The sequence below is a fragment of the Bactrocera tryoni genome, chromosome 5 (genome assembly GCF_016617805.1).
Source record: "Bactrocera tryoni isolate S06 chromosome 5, CSIRO_BtryS06_freeze2, whole genome shotgun sequence".
NCBI classification, from domain to species: domain Eukaryota; kingdom Metazoa; phylum Arthropoda; class Insecta; order Diptera; family Tephritidae; genus Bactrocera; species Bactrocera tryoni.
This window is the reverse complement of record NC_052503.1, coordinates 24,246,372-24,269,597: the sequence shown is the minus strand read 5'-3', so window position 1 is coordinate 24,269,597 and position 23,226 is coordinate 24,246,372. Positions and strand designations below refer to the sequence as shown.

General features: G+C 37.3%; 1 protein-coding gene across 1 annotated transcript; it reads left to right on the top strand.

The window, feature by feature from the left end:
- Positions 1-3,745: 3,745 nt before the first annotated feature.
- LOC120778816 (proton-coupled amino acid transporter-like protein CG1139) lies at positions 3,746-12,614 on the top strand. Its single transcript, XM_040110822.1, has 9 exons — positions 3,746-3,917; positions 7,415-7,531; positions 7,603-7,753; positions 7,916-8,037; positions 9,396-9,622; positions 9,688-9,818; positions 9,927-10,105; positions 12,011-12,186; positions 12,322-12,614. Exons 1-9 carry the CDS (start codon positions 3,913-3,915, stop codon positions 12,564-12,566), a joined length of 1,353 nt encoding a protein of 450 aa, XP_039966756.1. The 5' UTR covers positions 3,746-3,912; the 3' UTR covers positions 12,567-12,614.
- The last annotated feature ends 10,612 nt before the right edge of the window (positions 12,615-23,226 follow it).

Sequence of the window (23,226 nt, the reverse complement as noted above, 5' to 3'; positions counted from 1 at the left end):
ACTGGTCTATTTAATAAGCTCTCCCATCAAACCAATTTATCACTCACCGCTTAATAATAATACATATGTACATATTCGTAATCTATAGGCACATGTATGTATGTGTTTGTGTGTTTACATAATATATCTTAATTGTTTTAAATACTAAGCACTGAACATTTACTTTCGCAGTACTGGAAAAGTTTGTTGCGATATTTCGATAGTGTTTCGGGATCCCGTACATTATTTCGAAATTTTTTCTAAAAGAAATATATTAAATTCAAATATTTTACGCACAATTTTTAGAGCTTGATGCAGCTAACGGTACAGGTTGAACGAATCGAGATGCTTTCGTACAATTCATGGATTCCTGGAGCTCTTTTGTAAGCACTTAATTGCATGGTAGTTGCAGTTGTACACTTCTGAGCAGATAAGAAGTATGATGCTTCTCCGCAAACGTGGATTAATGATCTTAAAGGTAGATAATTATTTGGCCATATGAACCACTAGCAACCTTCCCTTTGGCATCATTTTTCCCGTCTTGCTTTGTAGCCAGACTCTGGTTACTCGGCTTGGTTTCGGCTGCCGTTGATGTTGTTGTCATTTCGTAGCAAGGCTGGACCTATAGAGAAAAAGTCTGCTGTTGTTCGAATTGACAATCAAGTTTTGATTTTCTTATAGAAGCGTCTAACAGATGGATATGTTTATGGATCACTGATTTTTTTTTGTTAGAATAATGTATAGAATGTATATTTAAGCGAAAGAAAAGGTTTTTACTTAATAATAACTTGATAATCGGTTATTAAAGTGACCTAAATTCTAGCTAGATTAGAAAATTTCACCACCGAAACTCCTTTTCCACAGGAGATATGCAAATAGAGTGGTGAAAATTAATTTCTGACGTAATTGAAGAGATTCGAAATGTCAGTACACTGAAGTATCTTGAAATGGTATCACTTCTACATCTCTTTATTCTTGCAAGGTTAGGTTAAAATTCTTCGCTGTTCTTTTTGGATGGCCTAAACATTTGGTATCATTTGCTAGAGTTCAAGAAACCTCGGGACTTTTGAAACCACATATCTATTTACCGTAGAAATTATATTATCAAAGTTCCTCTTAATGGTCAGTCTTAATCAGACGATTTTGTAAACTCTTCAGATGTCTAATTAGTTAATACGTAAAGGAATGTTGCTGCCAAAAATGCTTAAGATAATGCCAATGATAACTAGTCCCGATTTGAATCAAATTTGTGCAAATTAAACGGTCTTCTCATATCTGTTATCAGCTGTTTCGGTAAGCCAGAAAGATAAGATTATACTACACCTAAATTTGAATGGCTCTTTTCTTTTGCATATTATGAAATCATTATCAAAATGAAGCGTTTGCTTGTTGCATTCGCTCTGAGTCACAGAGGTGCGATATTTTGCGCTATCAATAACAAATATTCGTAGTTTGTGACTCTAAATCAATTACGAATAACTAGCAAAGTCACCATTATTTCACACTTTTTTCCGCAAACATTATAACAAAACTGACCTACTCGTATTAGTCGGCAAAAACCGTATATTTGGATGACTTAATATTAAAAAAGACAGTCATTCAGTTTACTATGCTTCGTTGAATGAAATATAAAAGTGTACAGCTGCTGGCCTACACCGGTGATCATGATATCATTGGCCTCAACACCCGCGCCGTTAGTTCTGCTTTCACAAGACTGGCTAAGGAAGCAAAGCGTATGAGTCTGGTTGTGAATGTGAACTAGACGAAATATATCCGCCGCCAAACAAACAGTCATCGCATTCACGACTTGACTCTCACGTCACTGTTGACAGTCATTACTTTGAAGTCGTAGATATTTTCGCCTATGTATGTTAGAACCAACATCAAAACCAACAACAATATTAGCCTTGAAAAACTAACACAGAATCACTCTTGCCAAGAGGTGCTACTTTGGACTACGTAGGTATTTCAGAAGTAAAGTCCTCTCTCGACGAAAAAAGACCAAACTCTATAAGACCCTCATCATACCCGTCCTGCTATAGGCATGGACAATGACATCATCTGCTGAGTCGTCCTTAGGAGAATGAAAAGTTTTGTGGAAGATTTATGGTCCTTTGCGCATTGGCGACGGTGAGTACCGTAGTCGATGGAACGATGAGCTGTACGAGATATATGTACGGTGACATTGACATACAAGTAGTTCAGCGAATCAAGAGACAGAGGCTGCGCTGGCTAGGTTAAGTTATTCAGATGAAAAAGAACACTTCAGCTTTGAAGGTTTTCGATTCAAAACCCGCCGGTGGAAGTAGAGAAACTCTCAACACCGTTGGAGAAAACAGGTGGAGAAGGACCTGACTGCACTTGGTATGTCGAGTTGACGCCAAATAACGAAACGAAGAAACGACTGACGCGATGTTGTTAACTCGGTTATAGCCGCGTAAGCGGTGTCTACACTGGTAAAGATGAAGAAGATGAAGGTATAGAAATCTTGGAGAGTTTTGTGAAAGTTTCCAAATATTTCTAAGGTAATGGTAGTTGGGCCATGAGTCAATGAAAGAAAAGCATTTTTGAAATTAATCATGACACTTGGAAATTACATTCCTGTTTCTAGATCTCTGTATTCAGACGATTCGAAGTTTTAGTTCTGACAGTGAAACATATATTGAATATATATATTAAGAGTTCGGAGTACAACCTTAGTCAAAAGATTTAGTTCTGACACTAAATCTTATATATACATATATACTAGGAAGATTCAAAATTTTTTTTTTGATTTTTTTTCAACTCTGTCGCTGGAATTTTTAAAGCTTGAAAAACCCACTTTCTGAATATTATTATTATTATTATTATTATTATTGAGAAACGAAAATTAATTGATTGATTAATTAATTTCATTTTAGTTTGAATGAAAAAACGAAAACTCCTGTGTGAAATGAATAGAAAACTAAAAAAAGCGACCTCTTAGAGTTAAGCTGGGCTTGCGGGAGAATTTTTTTGCTAATCACTAACATTTGAGGGGGTAAGATTTGAAAAAAAAATTTTAAAAAATTTTGAAGCACCCTAGTATATACATATATAGCAAGCGTTGAGTGAGATTGTACTCAAAACTTCAACTTTCTGTTGTACGCTTACTAATTAAAAATTAAAGTATTTACACGTGAACTTACGCATGCTGATACCCAGGTACTTGTGAAAAGATTCCTAGCAAAGCGCTGAAAATTGCGCGTCAGTTAAGGAAAAGCACTCAAAAGTAAAAGCCTCAAATGCATAAAAGCGTCTATGCGCACTGAGCGAGATAATCGAAAGAGTCTTCTTATCTCAAACACTAGAAATCGTAGTAAGTATCTACTACTGTTTAAATATCACAAAATTGAATGCAATCTACACTGTCTGTCATGTGAAGTTTATGGTGGCAATAATATAAGTTATCTAGTTATATATGAGAAGAACTATCGTCGCAGATTAGATCCCATATTTTAGAAAAGCATATTGTAATTGCTTACATTGACATCAATCACAACTATAACTCACAATCAGAGAAGCTTTACGTTTCAGTATTAAGTGACCGGTTTAACGGCATCCAGCGTTTGGCTAAACTAATTAAATTTTGGACTGAATCAGTGCCACTAAGGATACAAGTATATGTTATATCATTGAGTTCATTTTCCGAGACATGAGAAAGTGGCGATAAAATTGTGTATATAAATAAAGCTATTTTAAAATCTTTGAAACGATTTTAAATACACAAAAATATTTGTTTGATAAAAACAGTACAAAAATAAATAATTTTATAAAAAAGTAAAACCAAAAGCTTTTAAAGTTTCATAGACTGTTATAAAGAAGTTTTGACATATGCTTTTCATCAATACGGTTATGCAATAGTGGAAAAGTTGATTGCAGTTGATTGCACCGGCATATAAGTGTGTTTTCGAAATGAAGTGAGTTGAATAATTTCCACGTCTTCGAAACTTTTGAAAATATGGTATATACCATACCGTAAATATTAAGTAATACATTTCAGCATTTTGTGTATATTTTATACGGTATTATATCCAATATAATATACATATGTATAGTATCAGTGTTACAAAAAAATCCAAACCCAAAGCACACATTACTAGCAAAAATTAGAATTTCTAATAAAATGGTGGTTAAAAAAAAATTGCGAAAAAATTTGCAAAACAAAATTAAAAAATCAAAATTATTATTATAATTTTTTTTTCTTCAATCATTACTTGAAAAATGTATCCAAGAAACTGGTGTGAAAATTTCAAGTCGATCGATTCAGCCGTTTAGTAGGAGGAATTCTCCGAAAACAAGGTCCAATCAAAAAAACCCTAAAAAATGTTATTATTATCAGTAAAAATTTGGATTTTTAATAAAATGGCGTATTGAAAAAAATCGTAATTTTTTTTGCGAAAAAAACTTACTAAAAAAATTATAAAAATGAAAATTATTATCAAAAATTTTTCCTTCGATCTTTACCCTCTATGAGAAATTTTTCGGCTTTAAATGCGGTCACAATCGAGCATCGCTGCAATGGTGCATTATCATCGTGTAAAATCCATGAATCGTTCTTTCACAATTCCGGCCGTTTTCGATGGATGTCCTCAACCAAAGGCCTCAACACGGCCAAATAGAACATCTTATTGACCATCTGTCTCTCCGAAACAAATTCATGATGCACCAAACTACGAATATCAAAAAAACAATGAGCATTATCTTGATTTTTGAGCGGCTTTGATGTGGATTTTTTGATTTCGATTCTTTTTTACCCTCTATTCCGAAGACTATTGACTTGTTTGCATGTTAAACCTATGTCTCAACGGCAGTTATAATGCTCTCTATGAATGTGGGAATTCGCACAATCAAGCATTTTCAAAGAGACATGTTTGCGGTACTCTTTTTGAAAAAAATTCAGCTTTATCGGCAGGAGTCGACCAAGACCGCGTTTCATACCCAAAATATACACCAAAATGATTCGAACGGACTCGTAAGAGATTGTCAAGCACCAAATCCTTCACTATTTTTTACTATTTTCATCAGTTGAAGAGGTCGAAGGTAGTACAGAAAGAGGCATGTATTTAACGATCTCTCGAACCTCTTTGAAGGCTTAATACGAGTTGAAGGCTTGTGTTTTAGATAAAACTGAATCATCGTAAGCCTTCTCCAACATTCGCAATGATTCCGGACACGAAGTTTGGTTAGAAATACAAAATTTGAGACAAATTCTTTGTTCGATATTTTTATCCATTGTAAAAATCGCAACGCAGCTCTCGCTCATATTTGGCATAGTAATTAAGGATAAGTTGGTCTTACCAACTTAGCAAAGTACAGTTTTTTGAAACATCATTTACCCGGGGAATTCAAATTACAATACAAATCGCAATGTATATGCGAAAACAAAATTTGACTGATTTTTTTAAATTTACAAGTGGCAATAATCTTTTAAGCAGTAAAAAACCAAAAAGTTACGAGTTTTTAATGAACTATGAAAATCCTCAAAGAGGAACGAAAATCATATTTATAATTTATGAAATAAATATCGACAAGTTCTTAATTATTTTTGGTTAAAGAAGTTTGGGAACTCTTAAAAAAGTTACAAAAATTATAAACAGAAAAAATATCGAAATATGGGCTTTTACAGTTTGTCAAAATACAGGACCGTGTTCTATTTTAAAAATAATTATTCAAATTCTTAATAATTATTCTAATAAATAATCATCTTCGATCATAATAAATTGCTTCGGCTCTGTACAGCATCAGATACGAAGCTATTTTATACACATTCAACTAGAGTCTGAACCCACTTTGCCGGTAAATAAATGGATGTCTACGAATTTGACGCAAAGAAAATTTTTCTCTCGTTTCAAAGGTATTTTTTCGACACTTAAGGATCTAGGAATCGATTCTTTTTACTTTTATATAAAGAAGTAGTATAAAGTAGGTAACAAAGTCAAAAAGAAGAAAATAAGTTCGTACCGAATTGGAAAAATTTGTTCGAATCGAACACACCTTATTCTTTTTGGACCCTTGCTCTTCAAATAATAAGTATAATAAGTAATTTCAATATATCGCAACTATGTTAATAATGTCGAATTATAGGCTTTGGGAATTACAAGTATGAATTGTAAAGTTTTAAAAGCACAAATACATTTTTTTCCGTGTTGACAAGAAACTTATAAACTGCACAACCTATAACATTTATTATGGCACTTGAGATAAGACATAATGTAAACGGTCAATTGAAAAGTCCCCGGCCTACTATAGTAAAACACATTTTTTTGGCAAAACTCGCCTTTTTATGCAACATAGTTCACTTCAAGGTTGATACACTGATCCTCGAACTTTTCGATACCAGTTTTGTTGTATGATTTTTCCTTTGCTTCAAAATAGGCCTCAGTTTCGGTGATCACCTCTTTGTTCGACGCAAATTGCTTTTCAGCGAGCATTCTTTTGAGATCTGAGAGCCAGAAATAGTTGTTGTGGGCCAAAACCGGAGAATACGGTGGATGCGGAAGCAATTTGATGCCCAATTCATAAATTTTTGCCATCTTTTTCATTGACTTGTGACACAGTACATTGTCTTGACACTATCCTTTTCTTCAAATGCAGCCGTTTTTCAGTGATCTCGTTATTCAAACGATCCAATAACCCTATGTAATAGCTGCTGTTGATGGTCTTTCCTTTTTCAAGGTAGTAATAAAATTAATCCATGCGCATCCCAAAATACAAGACTCCATAACTTTGGCAGCAGACTGTTGCGTTTTTCCACGCTTTGAAGGGGGCTCATCGTGTGCAGTTCACTCGGATGACTGTCGACTGGACTTCGAAATGAAATTATGGAGCTATGTTTCATCAATTGTCACATATCGATGCAAAAACTCCGGTTTATTACGCTGGAACATCGCCAAACACTGCTACGAATCATCAACCCGTCGTTGCGTTTGGTCAAAAGTGAGCTCGCGTGTCACCCACTTCGCACAGAGCTGTCTCCCAAATATTCGTGAAGGATATGGTTCATATGGATATATTCAGTTGATATCTTTAGAGTGCCTGCTATCTCGAGCAACTTCACTTCACGGGCCACTATTTTGTGGACTTTTTTGATGTTTTCGTCGGTAACAACCTTTTTTGTGCGTCCATTGTGTTCACCGTTTTCAGTGCTTATTTGACCACGTCTAAACTTAGCATACCAATCCGTGACGGTTGATTTTTCTGGGGCAGTGGCCGGAAACTCGCCACCAAGCCAAGTTTTTGCAGCAACTGTATTTTTTCTTTTGGCGGTTCAAATTTCGTTTTTCTATGAACTGTAATAGAGTTTTTGGATAATATACATTGGTCCATGAGTTCCGAAGTTTCAAATTATTTTCAAAATTACTATTTAGTCTCACTACTTTGTATTTTTCATTAAAAAAATAATTTTTCAAAATAGCGCAGAGACAGATACACATCAGAATGGCCAATCCAAAACGAAGGACACAAATGGACACGGTGCAGTTGGTTCTGATTATGATCCGCATCTACATCGCAATGTACAAAATCCCACTACGTAAGTGTTTTCAGTACATTTCTAGGTCAAGCATTTAAAAAATATTAAGGACATCTGCAATTTATTTATAGAACTTTGCAAACATTTGCACATTTCCTGAAAGCCTCAGTAGGATCGGGTGTTTTGGCAATGCCGAGTGCTTTTGCAAATGCTGGCTACATCGCTGGACCCGTACTGACGCTAATCATTGGTTGCATCGCTGTACATTGCCTACACATACTGGTAAGTAAGGGATTCAAATTTGAAGAATACGTTCATTTTAATAAAAAAAAAAAGAATTTACTGCTGAAATTCGAGAAATTTAACTGAAAACTTGAAACTATTTTTTAGCTATTCTTTCTCAATATTCACTTGATTCGATTCTATGTATTTTCATTCTCACAGATAAACTCCATGTACGAGCTGTGCAAGCGGAAACGTGTGCCATACCTAACGTTCTCCGAGGCAATGACGATTGCTTTGCATGAGGGCCCACCTATTTTCAAATGTATCTTACCAATAGCAACGTATGTACATATATATGCTTTTATATTTTTTCGAGGAATATGACAAAATATACGAAAAATCGGGAAGTTTATAGTTAATAAAGTATAAGTCTAGGACATGAACATTTCTAAGAGTGAATTCTTTTTAGAACCATATCTTTAATGTCAAAAGTCTAAACAAAATTGCGTTAAGAGATAAGAAGTGAAGCCAATTTCAGAGAAGAGTTTGTTCTTATTGAATAAAGAAATTCTTAAACTTCTTCTGCAGTAAGACTTCTATTGTGTTTCCTCTCCGCTGACTTATATACCATATTTCCCAGCCAAATTTCACATTTTAATTCCATAATATTCTTCACTTGATGACAGCATTTGTATTGACAATACTTGGTAAAGAAACTTAAGACGGATTCTCTTGGCTGCTTGACTTAGTTGTGGGATTATGCACTTCTTCTTTTCGCAACTTAGCGCCAATTCGAGATACCAAGAGCAGCCAAGTCCTTCTCTATCTGATCTCTCCGTCGGAATGGAGGTTTTCCTCTTTCTCTGCTTACACCGGCGGGTACTGAATCGGAAACCTTCAAAGCTGGAGAGTTCCATAAATCTTTTTCTCGAAATCTTGTCAACATCCATGCCTCTGCATCATATAGCAGGACGAGAATAATGACTGACTAATAGAGTTTGGTCTTTGTTCGTCGAGAGCGGACTTTACTTGTCAATTGCCTACTCAGTCCGAAGTAGCACCTGTTGGCAAGAGTTATTCTGCGTTGGATTTCGAGGCTGACGTTGTTGGTTTAATACTAGTTCCAAGATAGACGAAATTATCTAATCCTTCAAAGTTTGACAGTCAACATTGACGTGGGAGCCAAGTCGCGAGTGCGACGACTGTTTGTTTGATGACAGGGGAATCTCCAGCAGTAGATTGCAGAAGTCGCACCTTATTCTGACGGCGCTGATGTAGCATTCAACGTCATTTTAAATAGCCGTATAAATTTCTTAAGGATTCCAAATTCATACATTCCGTCATAGAAGTTTTCCCTTTTTGTGCAGTCGATAGCAGATTTGAGATTGAAAAGAAGATTTTTGAACTTTTTTTTTTTTTTTTGGGTCTTGTCCAAGTGATAACGTATCGTGAATATCTGCCGATGGTTGATTTATCAGGTTCGGAAGCTACACTAATAAGGTCCATTAAACGATAATTAAGTATTGCTCCAATATGTGACATATAATAGATATCAGCTCAGCTTGAAGATATCTTCAGAAATTCGAACAACTATCTACACAATAAGTTCAATAGGTTTTTAAATTACCATAACTCATGATAGAGAATATATTATACAAATGATATATGTACATATATATTATGCGATGTTCAATTGTAGTCCACTCGTCGACGGCTTTCTCGCCTTCTATCACTTTGGCATCTGTTGTGTGTATGTGGTATTCATAGCGGAGAATATCAAGCAGATTGTCGATGAGTATCTGGTGGTTTTGGATGTGCGGCTGCATATGTGCTTCATTTTAATACCGTTATTTCTGCTCTACAGCATTAGAACTCTGAAAACTTTGGCGCCTTTCTCAACGTTTGCCAATCTACTGCTCTTTGTGGGTGAGTACGGCTGCAATACACTTGTGTAGTTATGTATATAACTGTTAATGTGCTTATTGATACAGGTTTTGGCATTGTGCTTTATTATATTTTCGCAACGTTGCCGCCGATTAGCACACGCCAACCGTTCCAGGTTGTTTCTCGCTTACCAATTTTCTTTGGCACCGTGCTGTTCGCCATTGAAGCCGTCGGTGTGGTGAGTTACATATGCATATGACAGTTTTGAGGAGATTATACGTGTATTTAAGTATTAATATGTTTTAATGTTTTTGTTTACTTGTTTTTACACATTTTGTTTTACTAGATTCTCGCTATTGAAGAGAAAATGGAGAAACCCAAGTCTTATATTAAGCCTTTCGGTGTATTGAATGTTGGCATGGCAATTGTGCTCAGTTTGTATATTCTACTGGGATTCTTTGGTTACTGGGAGTACGGTGACGCTGCTTTGGGCAGTGTGACTTTAAATATACCACAGCAGAAAATGTAAGTTAATATTTGATATAAAATTTTATAAAACCTTAAATGTCTATTAGAAACAAAAGATACAACTCAGAAGATGGTCCACTTTGGAAGTAAGCACATAGTTAAAATCTTTCCCAAAGGAATGAAAATAATCATGGAGCTAGCAGGCAATAGTGAAACCCTGTCTAGTTCTTGATATATCAAAACGATAAGGATAAATGTTATATAACCCACCTGCACTGACATTGGGTCATGCTGACATGAAGTTTTAGTAGTTAGTTTTTTCTTTTTTAAGGTCGAGGCGACTGCCAAAAAGTATAATTATTTAGATTTCGTAACAAAATGGTGATTCAATTTGAGATTTCATGCTTTTTTAAAGAAAAAACACAGAAGCTTGTTTATTATCATTCGAAAGAACTCTCTTTGGCATTTATTTTTAGAGATTATCTGTTTCAAATGTTGTCCGGGGCTACGTCCCAATCCATCCGTTGAGTCCAATTTTCGATTACTCGTTCGAACATTTCAACTGATAACTGGCGAATGACACGCGTGATGTTTTGCTTCAAGCCCTGAATCGAAGTGGGATTGTCCCATAAACTTTAGACTTTACATATCCTCACAGGAAAAAGTCTAACGGAGTGATATGAAACGATCTTGGTGGCCAATCAACCAGGCCCATACTTGAAATTATCTGCTCACTGAAGTGTTCTCTCAATAAATTCATTGATTTATGCGATGTGTGAGAAGTGATGCTGTCTTGTCGAAACCCAATGCCGCCGATATCACGAGCTTCAATTTCAGACATTAAATAGTCCGTTATCATGGTGCGATAATGGTCGCCATTGGCGGTTACGTTCTCACCGGCATCTTTTTTGAAGAATATGGACTGATGATTCCAGCGGCCCACAAAACATATCAACTGTTGTTTTTTCTGAATGAAATGACAGCTCTTGAATCCTTTCAGGTTTCTCTTCGTCCCAGCGGCAATTTTGCTTGTCTACAAATGCATTTAGCCAGAAATAGGCCTCATCGCTGAACAATATTTGTCTCGAAAACGTCGGATCTTCTTGGAACTTGGAACACTCATAGAGCGAAGCGATGTGGACTTGTGGATCTCGGGAAGGTCGAGCGGCTTTAGTTCTTGCACAAGCTGTATTTTGTATGCTTTCAATTTAAAATCGCTATGTAAAGTGCTCCAAGTCATTCAGTCTGAGTTCCTGCCAACAGCGCCGAATCGACTCTCTACGGTTTTCGTGCACTGCGTTCTGAACATGGTCTATTAGGTCGAATATTATCCAATAATGAGTGCTGGGTCTCAAGATGGGTGATGGTGTTGCGAATAGCACGCTCAGTAGGACGATTATGTTTACCATTACAGAACGTGAATTTTCGCAATAAAATTGAACGATTTGAAATCGTCTACTCTCCGTTATTACAAATCGCGTGTTTTTTTCTTGATTTAAACTAAAATGGACTTGGTTTCTCGGACTAGATAACAATTGTGATTAATGACGAAAGTTTTGTAAGGTTATTAAGCATTTGGTTCTAATGAAGAACAATTTTTGAGCAAAAAAGTTTGATCCCAGAAATACACAAAATTTATTATTAAGACTCGGCGAGCCAAGCAATTAGCAGAAGCCATTTTTCTATAGCGATGACAGCCCATCTAACTTTATGTTAAACTCCATCACAATTATCATAAAATGTGGATATCTGAGCATCATACCAAAAAGTCGTCTGAGGTTTTCAACTCTTATTCCAATGTCTTTGTTAAAGACTTCCAGTACTTAGCAAATCTAGTCATCGTAGAAATAAACATTTATGACTTTGAACCTTAACCTTATATAAATTTCAGTTTCGTCTATTTACATATTTTGCTCATAATTTCCTGTTATTAAGTACTTAATTACTCTCAACTCAACTCAGTTTAGCTCAGGTCGCGAAAATTATCTTCGCCATCACCACGTGGATTACATATGCATTACAGGGTTACGTTACGGCCGATATTATTTGGAATAAATATCTTTCGCAGCGCATAAAAGACACCTCCAAGCATGTGTTTTACGAGCTTCTGATAAGGGGCGGCATTGTTTTGCTGACGTGTAAGTAATTATAAAGCAATCACTATTCTAAGTTCATTTATAGTCGTGTTTAGTATTTTATAAACATTCAGCTATAATAATAAAATTACAGTTAATTGCCCATAATTAAATTTATTATCTGGTATTCTCTCGTAGTTTGCTTTGCTGTGGTAATACCGAATTTATCGCTCTTCCTATCGCTTGTCGGCTCATTTTGTCTGTCTATACTGGGTTTGATTTTCCCCGCCTTGCTGCAGATCTGTGTACAATATGGCCTGGGATATGGCGTTTGGAAGCTGAAATTGATGAAAAATCTATTTTTAATTGCATTTGGCATATTCGGTGGCATCATTGGCTCCTACGTTAGTATCGTACAGATTATCGAAAGCTATAACACGTAAAGTACGTAACTGTAAAGGGGAATTAAAAAAAATTAATTTAATTGTTAACTGAATTGTAATGTTAAGAAATAAAGTAAAATTCGCTCAAAGGTGAAAAAACCTAGAAAAAAATATTTCTCTGTAGATATTCTCATTTAGGAATTGTCAATTAAGTGCAAGCGAATTGTGTTACGCAACAAAATTTCGTCACACTCTCTATATACACAGCTTCTTCTTCTTCTTTATTAGTTTAGACACCATTTGGCGACAATTGGAGATTCCAACTACGGAGGTCTTCCTCTTCCTCTGCTTCCTCCGGAGGATACTGAATCGAAAACCTGGAGCTGGAGTGTTCTCTGCATCCAAACAACATGACCTAGCCAGCCTGGACTATGCCAATGTTGCCGTATATCTCGTACAGCTCATGCCTCCGCACCATATAGCAGTACGCGAATGATGAAGGACTAGTAGAGTTTGGTCTTTGTTCGTCGAGAGAGCAGTTTTCTTAACAATAGCCTTGTCAGTTCAAAGCAGCAACAGAGTGATTCTGCGTTGGATTTCAAGGCTAATATTGTTGTGGTGTTGATGCTGCTTCCAAGATATCTACGACTTCAAATTTATGACTGTCAACAGTGACGTGAGTGGCAAGTCGCGAGTGCGACGACTGTTTGATTGATGACAGGAGATATTTCGTCTTGCTCTCGTTCACTGCCAGACCCATTTTCTGTGCTTCCTTGTCCAGCCTGGAGAAAGCAGAACTAACGGCGCGGTTGTTAAGGCCAACGATATCAATATCAACAACTTTCCCCGTAAAATATGCCGAAAACCAGACTTCAGACTCTAGAAACAAATATGAGTATCGAGTTGGACTATCTCCGCAACCATTTGGATAAAATTTCGTGTAATTTTTGAATATGAGGGGTAGGATCAACAATTAATTAAGTCTTTGGGCTAGTGGTATTGTAATATATCAGACGTAAGAGTCGACGTGCTTGGCGATGCAGTTCTGAAGCCGTTGTACACATAGTTCTTGGTAGTTTTTATAGTTTTTAGCAGACGATTTCGTCTTAACGGGAAACCCGCAGGCACGAGTTCAAAACAACTGTTAATGTCAGGCGCGTCAATCAGACCATTCTGTACTTTAAAGAACAAAATTAAGTCAGCTACCTGACGGCATGTTGTGGGTTTTTGGCATTGAAATGGTAGTAGATGTCGGAACCTAAGCTTTTCAGAGTCTCATGTGTAAAGGGTGATCCATTTTGAGGCTCCCTACTTGTTTAAAGAAAAACACAGAAAATTGGAATTAAATTGGAATCATTCGAAAGAATATTCTTCCTCATTTATTTTCTGAAGATTATCTCTTTCAAATATTGGCCACGGCTACGTCCCAAATGGTCCAGCTGTTGAGTCCAATTTTCGATGACTCGTTCGAGGGTTTCGACAGGTAACTGGCGAATGACTAGCGTGATTTTGCTCCAAGTCTGAATCGAAGTGGAATTGTCCGCATAGACTTTAAACTGTACATATCCCCAAAAAGAAAAGTGTAACGGTGTGATATCACACGATCTTGGTGGCCAATCGACTAGCCCAAAACGTGAAATTATCTGCTCACCGAAGTGTTCTCTCAATAAATCCATTGATTGATGCGATGTGAGGCAAGTGGCGCCGTCTTGTTAAAACCAAATGTCGCCGAGATCACGAGCTTCAATTTCAAACACTAAATAGTCGGCTATCATGGTGCGATAATGGTCGCCGCTGTTACGCTCTTACAGGCATCATCTTTGAAGAAATATGTATCGATGATCCACCTGCCTACAAGCCACACCAATCCGTTGTTTTTTCTGGATGAAATGGTAGCTCTTGAATTTTTTCAGATTTCTCTTCGTCCCAAATGCGACAATTTTGCTTTTTTACATATCCATTGAGCCAGAATCGAGTTTCATCGCTGACCAAAATTTGGCTCAAAAACGTCGGATTTTCTTAGAACTAGCCAAGAGCCATTTCCATGGAGTGAAGCGGTGTCACTTCAGAAGGTCGAGCGACTACAGTTCTGGCACAAGCTGTATTCGGTCGCTTTCAATTTAAGATATTGACGTAAAATACGATAAGTCGTTCCATACGTCAGTTGCTGCGTACGGAGCCGAATCGACTCTCCTTGACCTTCGCTGAACGAGTCTATTTGGTTGAATATTATTCAATGATGTATACCGATTATGTTCGCCAAATCTTCGAATAGGTAATTTACTTAAACGAACATAATAACGTTTTTTATACCCTGAACAGGGTATATTAAGTTTGTCACGAAGTTTGTAACACCCAGAAGGAATCGTCGGAGACCCTACAAAGTATATATATAAATGATCAGTATGTCGAGCAGAGTCCATTTAGCCATGTCCGTCTGTCTGTCCGTCTGTCCGTCTGTCTGTCTGTATATATACGAACTAGTCCCTCAATTTTTAAGATATTGTTTTGAAATTTTGCAAACGTCATTTTCTCTTCAAGAAGCTGCTCATTTGTCGGAACGCCCGATATCGGACCACTATAACATATAGCTGCCATACAAACTGAAGGATCGGAATCAAATGCATGTATGGAAAAATTTCACATTTGACAAGATATATTCACGAAATTTGGTATGTGCTATTTTCTAATGCAGCAATGTAATATCCGAAGAAATTGTTCAGATCGGTTAACTATAGCATATAGCTGCCATACAAACCGAACGATCGGAATCAAGTTCTTATATGGACAACTTTCACATTTGACAAGATATATTCACGAAATTTGGTATATATTATTTTCTAAGGCAACAATGTAATCTCCGAAGAAATTGTTCAGATCGGTTAACTATAGCATATAGCTGCCATACAAACCGAACGATCGGAATCAAGTTCTTATATGGACAACTTTCACATTTGACAAGATATATTTACGAAATTTGGTATATATTATTTTCTAAGACAACAATGTAATATCCGAAGAAATTGTTCAGATCGGTTAACTATAGCATATAGCTGCCATACAAACCGAACGATCGGAATCAAGTTCTTATATGGACAACTTTCACATTTGACAAGATATATTCACGAAATTTGGTATATATTATTTTCTAAGGCAACAATGTAATCTCCGAAGAAATTGTTCAGATCGGTTAACTATAGAATATAGCTTCCATACAAACGGAACACATAGTTACTAACAGAAATGCACCTGTGAAGGGTATTTAGCTTCGGTGCAACCGAAGTTAACGTTAACGTGCCAGACACCTTTTTCCGGAAGTCTGTCTAGAGATTAGCTTCGACATCAAGGGATTCCGAAATGCCGCCGATTAATTAATTACATAAAACTCTTTAAATTTACTTAAACGAACATACTACTATTTACTATTTTTATTTTTAAGTACTTAAAAAAATTCACAAAAAAGCGTATTTTCTTAACACTTAAACCTTTTTTACTGAAAAAATGTAAAAAAAGAAATAATTTTATCAAATATTATTAAGTATTTTATATATTTCTCATCTGATATCATTTTAGTTTCTTGTGACTTTTTGCTTTCAAGAAATCACGATTTGCTTAACTTCAACTACTCGGAAACCATTGCGTATGATGAACTTTCCTACCCATTAATTTGTACAAATACTTTAAGGCACAAAGGCTTTTCAGCTTCGTTTTTTTTAAATATTGCTATTTTTTTCCACAAGGACTTCAATGCTAGCAGTTTGGCAATTTTAAAGAATTACAATTATCTCAACAAAGCAACTTTAACGAAATGCCATTCTGTTTAAAGAACAATTCTTTGTTTTTGCTGATTTTCGGCAAACGCCGTTATCGCCGTGTGGACACAAGTAATAATAAATTTCCATCATTTTCAGTCTTTGTATGCCTCAAGTTTCAATTGCAACTGTGCGCTTTCGATCCAAGATAAATGGGTTTTACGCAAGGCCAATCGATTCGATATTCAATATTTGAAGTGGTTGCAAGGGGCAAAGTAACCAAAGTAACAAATTGCGAAAGAAGGCAAAAATGAACTTACACACATATATAACGGTACAGTGGCGCTGCACTCTGGGATCAAACATGCCATCATACTCATATATATTTTTGTAAGGAGCAACACAATCACACATACAAATCGACAAGTGTGTAAGTGTGTGAGTTGGTATGCACGCATGTAAGTTGTAAGCTTGTAAGTATATGAGTGTGTGTGTGTGCTTTTCAAATGTGTGTGAAAATGCAGTGCGATGTCGCTTGAATTGCGCCAACATTTGCCGCAAGTTCAATTGCCGGAGCGCACTTGCCCAATGATAGATAACCAAGCGGTCAGCTTGCGTTGACAATTCCATTACTGCATTGGCTACTTGTACGGCTCGCTCATTGTTTTTGTTACGACCACACTGTTACGCTCACATTGTGCTTATTTTTCCGTCTCTCATTTGGCCAACCGCTTAATGCTTGCACGATATTTCCCGAAGCGATATTTGATGGAACTTTAACAATGCGAAATCGATCAGCAAAAATACGCTGTGAGTGAAAGTGCTAAGGGGTTCGCTGCTATTGTTGTGTGGTTGCGGTGACAAATGCACATATGCGTATATTAATGCATGTAGGCTTCCAACCAATCATTCGGAGTTTTTGTGTGGCATTAATGTGTTTAATATTAAAGGTTACGCAATATTCACGAAAATCGATTTTTTTTTAACGGAAAAAGTTCACTAACAGCCCGCCAAGACAGAACGTTAAACTCGAGTTTATGGTATGGTGGAAAAAACAGTTATTTGTAAGGAAAAACTTTTTATTAATTATATTGTCCATAACTAGTCGGGGAATGTCCGCCTTGAATGCCTTTTAGAAATCCTAGGAATAAAACTGTGATATGTCTCGAAAGAGGCTCCGATAAACTCTGTGAGAATTAGAGAGCTGCCACGAGTCCTCGGAATTCAGGCGTGTTCTCGCAAAGTACCCCGTCTCCCCGGATTATTTTTAGGACACAAATGGGAATTGGACCCTGAGCAGTGAGGATACACTTCAGATGCTCACTTCCCAAGCAACAGGTACTCTAAGGAGAATATCTATCGGAGAGCTGCAAGACGATTGCGCGGTGGTTTTCGACCTTCTGGATGAACGGCACTTAACCTGGGCGATCAATCTTTCAAACCTTTCAAGTCCCCCGAACCGAATGGCATCATACCAGCGCAGTTGCAACACACTGTTAAGGTGTTATGCAACTGGTTGAGACTTATCTATGCGAACTGAATAAGACTGGGTTGCATCACGGAGTCCTGGAGATGAATCAGAGTCACGTCCATCTCGAAGGCTGCCAGGGGCTCCCACCTTACGTCCAAGGGCTTCAGCCTCTCCACCTTCTTACTAAAAACTCTGGAGAGACTGATGGTGTAATACGTGTAGTAAGGAGGCGCATTCCGAGCGACCATATATCAGGAGCGCAACTTGCTTATTGTTAAGGCAAGTCAGTGGATACTGTTTTGCATACTATTGTGTCATGGCTTGAGGAAGCCATTAGGGTTAAGGAATTCGCTGTTGGGGTCTTTCTTGGTATAGAGGGAGCTTTTAATAACATCCTGCCAGAAGCAGTCGTAACTGCTCCGGACTGTCTTGGGGTTGAATCACAGCTCAAACACCTCATTTTCAGTGTTCTGTGCGGCAGAGTGATTGAAATGGAATGCAGAAACGCACGCGCTCGACGAAATGTGAGTAGGGAACCCCACAAGATGGAGTTCTTTCACGTCTTCTATGGATCCTGGTCGTTAACGATATGCTTAAAATACTTTAAGATCGTGGCTGCAGAGTGATTGTCTATGGTCTAGCGCTTATTGACAAATGAAAGTTCCTAAGTACCATATACGAATTGACGCAGGTGTTCTTCTTGCTGTTTAACATTGAACAATACTCACATATATCGAATTTACCTCGAAATTTTTGTTTTTTGTACCTACTTTTATTTCGCTAACCTGGCTACTATGCTTTGAATTATTGAACTATGTTTTTTGTTATATTCATATTTGTTAATGTAAATACATATATAGTTGATTCTTTAACCTTTACTTTTGTTGATCCCTGCAAGAGCTGCACCATCAAGTATCCCCATCGTCTACGCTTTTGTATCCAGGAGAGACTTCTAAGATAATTTTTCGGTTCATGGATAGAGTATTTAATTTTCTATTACCTACTCGGTCTGAGTACCACTTGTTGTCTCAATCAATTCTTCCTTGTATATGAAGAATACTTCAGAACACCTTTTTTGTTAAAGATATTTCTGTAAATCGATTTTTTTAAGAAATTGATTATTCTAATATACATATTTTATATATTTTTGTGGACTTTATCTGTAAGATGCTTACAACTTCGAAAACAACATAGAGAATATTAATATATCTGTCGATAGCCAAGAGCACTTAATGCAATAATCTCAGAGAACGTTCTTAGAAGCAGAGAGGAAGTGGATGTGGAGACGGCCGGAAAGCCGCATATACTGGATTTCAGGCCATAAGGTCACCGGGAAACGAAATATCTGATGAGATTGCCAAAAGTACCAATCATCTGGCTACGAAACAGGAAATACGCGAGTCGCTAAAAACGATACACTGAAATTTTCTAAAGGGCTGATACACGGATTGATGGAAGACCTCAAGCACATGCAGATCATTACGATCATGTGCAAGGGCATCGAAGAAAATTACACATAAAAATACTATAGAACGGCTGTTCAAAACTTACCGTCATTACGAGTCGTATAGACATTAGCAACGATGACATATGCCGAAAGTGCTGGGAAATACACATGTGAGACACCTATACTAGGAGCTTCGCAGTTCAAACGACTAGTTGATGTATCAAAATTAGATATCGAATCTATATTAAGCTTAGCGAAAAGCGTTGACGTCCTTTTTGACGACAAATTCTGCCCGTATTAAAGTGAACCACCATCTTGCATAAAAAAAAGACCAGTACGCAAGTTACCTTTTTTATTCCGGATTTGGCATCCCTAGTGTTGCAATCTGGCAGCTCGCAACTTTACCGTAAGGTGTGAAAATTTTGATGTTAAGTATACTCAGAACAAGAACATTTTGACATACCAGCGCTATTTGTGTTGTTTACAGTAACTAAAAATATTCATCTCGGCCAAAAAATAGAATTAAATCGCGCAAACTTTCGCGCGATTATTTTTTATAACTTTCGACGTGTACGAGTATTAACTCAGCAACAGTTCATCGTTAATTCAGTTGTTGAGGATGAAGCTCCATCAAAGGCCAGTGTTTACCGATGGTATGGTGAATTCAATCGAGCTCGTAGATCACTCCAAGACGAATTCCGTCAAGATCTACTAAAATCAGTTACGGAAACTATTGTCGTAAAGATTGAGACAACTTCAGGCATTAGTGGGGCCAGCATACATTCAATATTGCATGAACATTTGATTTGAGATTTTTTTCACATTGGATCCCACATAATTTGTCGATAGCTCAAAAAAATGTGTCGTATCGATTGGTCGAGAGAAATGTTAAAAGAAAATAAAACAGTGCTTCGAAACACTTCATCACACAATTATAATTAGGGGTGAGAGCATTATTTGTCATGGCACTCTTATTGCGGAGGAATTAAGTAAAACTCGCCGCATAAATATTATTATATGAGCAATAAATAACTATTATCAAATAACTCTTATTTAGCAAGCAAAAAAAAATCGTAATAAAGAGTAGTTCATTTTGAAGCTTCCTACTCTTTTAAAGAAAAAACACAGAAACTTCAAATTCAATGGGGAATGTTTATTAGAGTTTAGACTTTATATATCCATACAGAAAAAATTCTTACGGTGTGATATCACTCGATCTGGGTAGCTAATTGACCGGCCCGCCGTCTTGTTGAAACCAAATGTTGCCGAGATCATGAGCTTCAATTTCTGGCATCAAAAAGTTGGTTATCATGGCGCAATGACGGCCAGCATTGACGGTTACGTTCTCACCGGCAACATTTTGAGGAAATATAGAGCGATGATTCTACTGGCCCACAAACCACACCAAACCGTTCGTTTTTTTTATTTCTGGATGAAATGACAGCTCTTGAATCTCTTCAGGTTGCGCTTCGTCCTAAATGTGGCAATTTGCTTGTTTACATACGCATTGAGTCAGATATGGGCCTCAGCGCTGAACAAAATTTAGTTCGAAAAGCTCGGATCCTCTTGGAACTTTTCAAGAGCTCACAGAGCGAAACGATGTGGCTTGGGAAGGTCGAACGGCTTCACTTCTTGCACAAGCTTTCAAATGCGTCAAGTCGTTCCATACGTCAGTCCGAGTGGCTGCGAACGGCGCTGAATCGACTCTCCACGGTCTTCGTGTACACACTCAGCTGCGGCTGACAAAAAAATTATCTCTACTTGGAACCGTTACTTAATACTTGGCGCTTAGATTAATAATTTAGAGTAGACTTAAGCCTAGGCCGTGTAATTATTTTTTCATACTTATAATTTCATTCAAAGTACCCATAATAAAGTATCCAAAAAACCGAGTTCTCCATTACTTTGAAAAAACGCTTTTTTACAGTTTTAAGCAACGAATATAATCAAAAAAGATTCGTAAATATAAATATGTACAAGTGTACCAAACGCAAGCAAAAACATATTGAAACCTTCGATACGCATCAATTCCGTCAGAAAGCAACTGGGAACGCTCAGTTTTTCTTTTTCTCTTCATACTTAATTCGTTGCAATTTTGAACTTTATCGAATGGGAAATTGGCTGAGTGGGATTTCGCTTAACTTTCTGGTTTCTTCGTTTCAAACAATTTTAACTTTACAACTGTTTTTACAGTGCCGCTTACAAATATGTGTACTTGTGTGTGTGCGTGTATTTATGCACATATTGCAGATTTCGAAATTCTTTTGTAGCTACTTGCAAAATGTCATTTATTCCCTTCCCCGCCAATAAGTGATTTTCTGGCAAAAGAATGAAGTTAAGTCAAACAAGCCAGGACGAAATGATTCGCTTCGATAACTGCAATATGCAATGGTCGTATTTTCCATTAGAGCACGAAGCGAAGAGTATGCTAAAAGGTGCTGTGATTGCACTGGGCTCTGGTCCAGTGAGGGCTTGTTAGTCGCTGGTGCCGTTGCGTACGATTCTTTTAGGGAACAATATAATTTATTCAATAAGTGTGACGAAATATGGGGTGAAGGGTGGAGGGAAGAAGTTAAATAGAATTCAAAAATATATTTCCATTCGTTTTAATACCGTACGTTACAATTTAGTTGCGTATACGCAGTGTTTGACTCATAGTATGGACCGTCAATTGCAATTAGTAGCTTTTTGGAGGGTAAGCAACTTGGTTACGCTAACCAAAACTGGTTGCTGCAAATGAAAGAGAGAAAAAAACGTTGACTTCGGCTGCACTGAAGCATTTCTTATAGTGGTGAAAGTACAAAAAATCTTTAACTTATTTTGGATCCGCAAGTTTGTATGGGAGCTATAGGCTCTAGTGATTCGATCAGAAAATTTTGAATCTTGGACAATAATCTCTGACAAATTTCGTGAAGATATCTTGTCAAATAGAAAGGTTTTCCTTGCAAGATCTTACTTTGGATCTATCAGCTTGTATGACAGACGGTACCAATAAATAAGCAGTTTCTTGGGAGAAAAAGACTTGTGAAAATTTTTAGATCGATTTCTCAAAAACTGAGGGACTACACGGTCCTTTGTCTTTCGACATTCTCTTAATCACAAACAAATCTCGTCTAATGCAGTTGAGCGATAGAGGTTACTAGGCATTTCAATTTATGGCAACAAAATTAGAAATTTTTAAGTATCTCTCTAACCCTCTTCGTTTCTCAACTGCAAAGAGCTTAATCCTTTTTTCTGCGAAATCTGAAACGATACTTTTTACAAACTGGAGGAGTTCAGACTCGACCTCAACGTCGTAGTCAAGATTCTATAAGCCTCTTAAAGCAGTCTCTTCGCAGCCGAATTCGCGCAATTTTGGTGTGGCGTCGGCCAATGTGTTGTTCTGGTGGAAGAGCAGTTTTTTCATCAGTGAACGGTGTCGTTTTTTGACAAATCGGTAGCGAATCGGCTCAATAATTCGGCGTGATAGAGTTTCGTGCCCATTTCCCGGACCGGAGAGATAATGGCCGATGGGGCAGTCTTCGACTTCTTGGAAGCAGGTTCGTCAGACGAAGTCCATTGTTGCAACTGTTTACGTAACCCGCAAAGAACTGTGAGGCCGAAATGGTAATGACTGATAGGACAGTCTGCGTTCTCTTCGAAGCAGGTTCGTCGGGTGTAGTCCACGGTTCCGGCTGTTGCTTGAGGTCTGGTGACCGCCAGCGGAACCATGCTGCGATAGTCATTATGGGCAGAAACTCTTTCGGGTTGCACTTAAACACTGACGGTAAGTTTGTTGGCCGACATGAACAACGCGGCATTCATCCCGACAACGCTTTTGCGCCTAATACTCCAAGCAAGATAACGTGCATTTCTGAGACGTCTACTGTCTCAGCTATTTCGTGCAGCTTAAATTGAGAGTCTACCCATTATCATACGAGTGGTACAATGCCTTCAAAGAAGGTCGGGAGGTCGTTGAAGACATGCCTCGTTCTGGTACGCGGAAATTGTCAGGCAAGTGTTAGAGAGATGGCAAAAGAGCTCGACTTCTCTCGCGAGTTGAATCGGAGG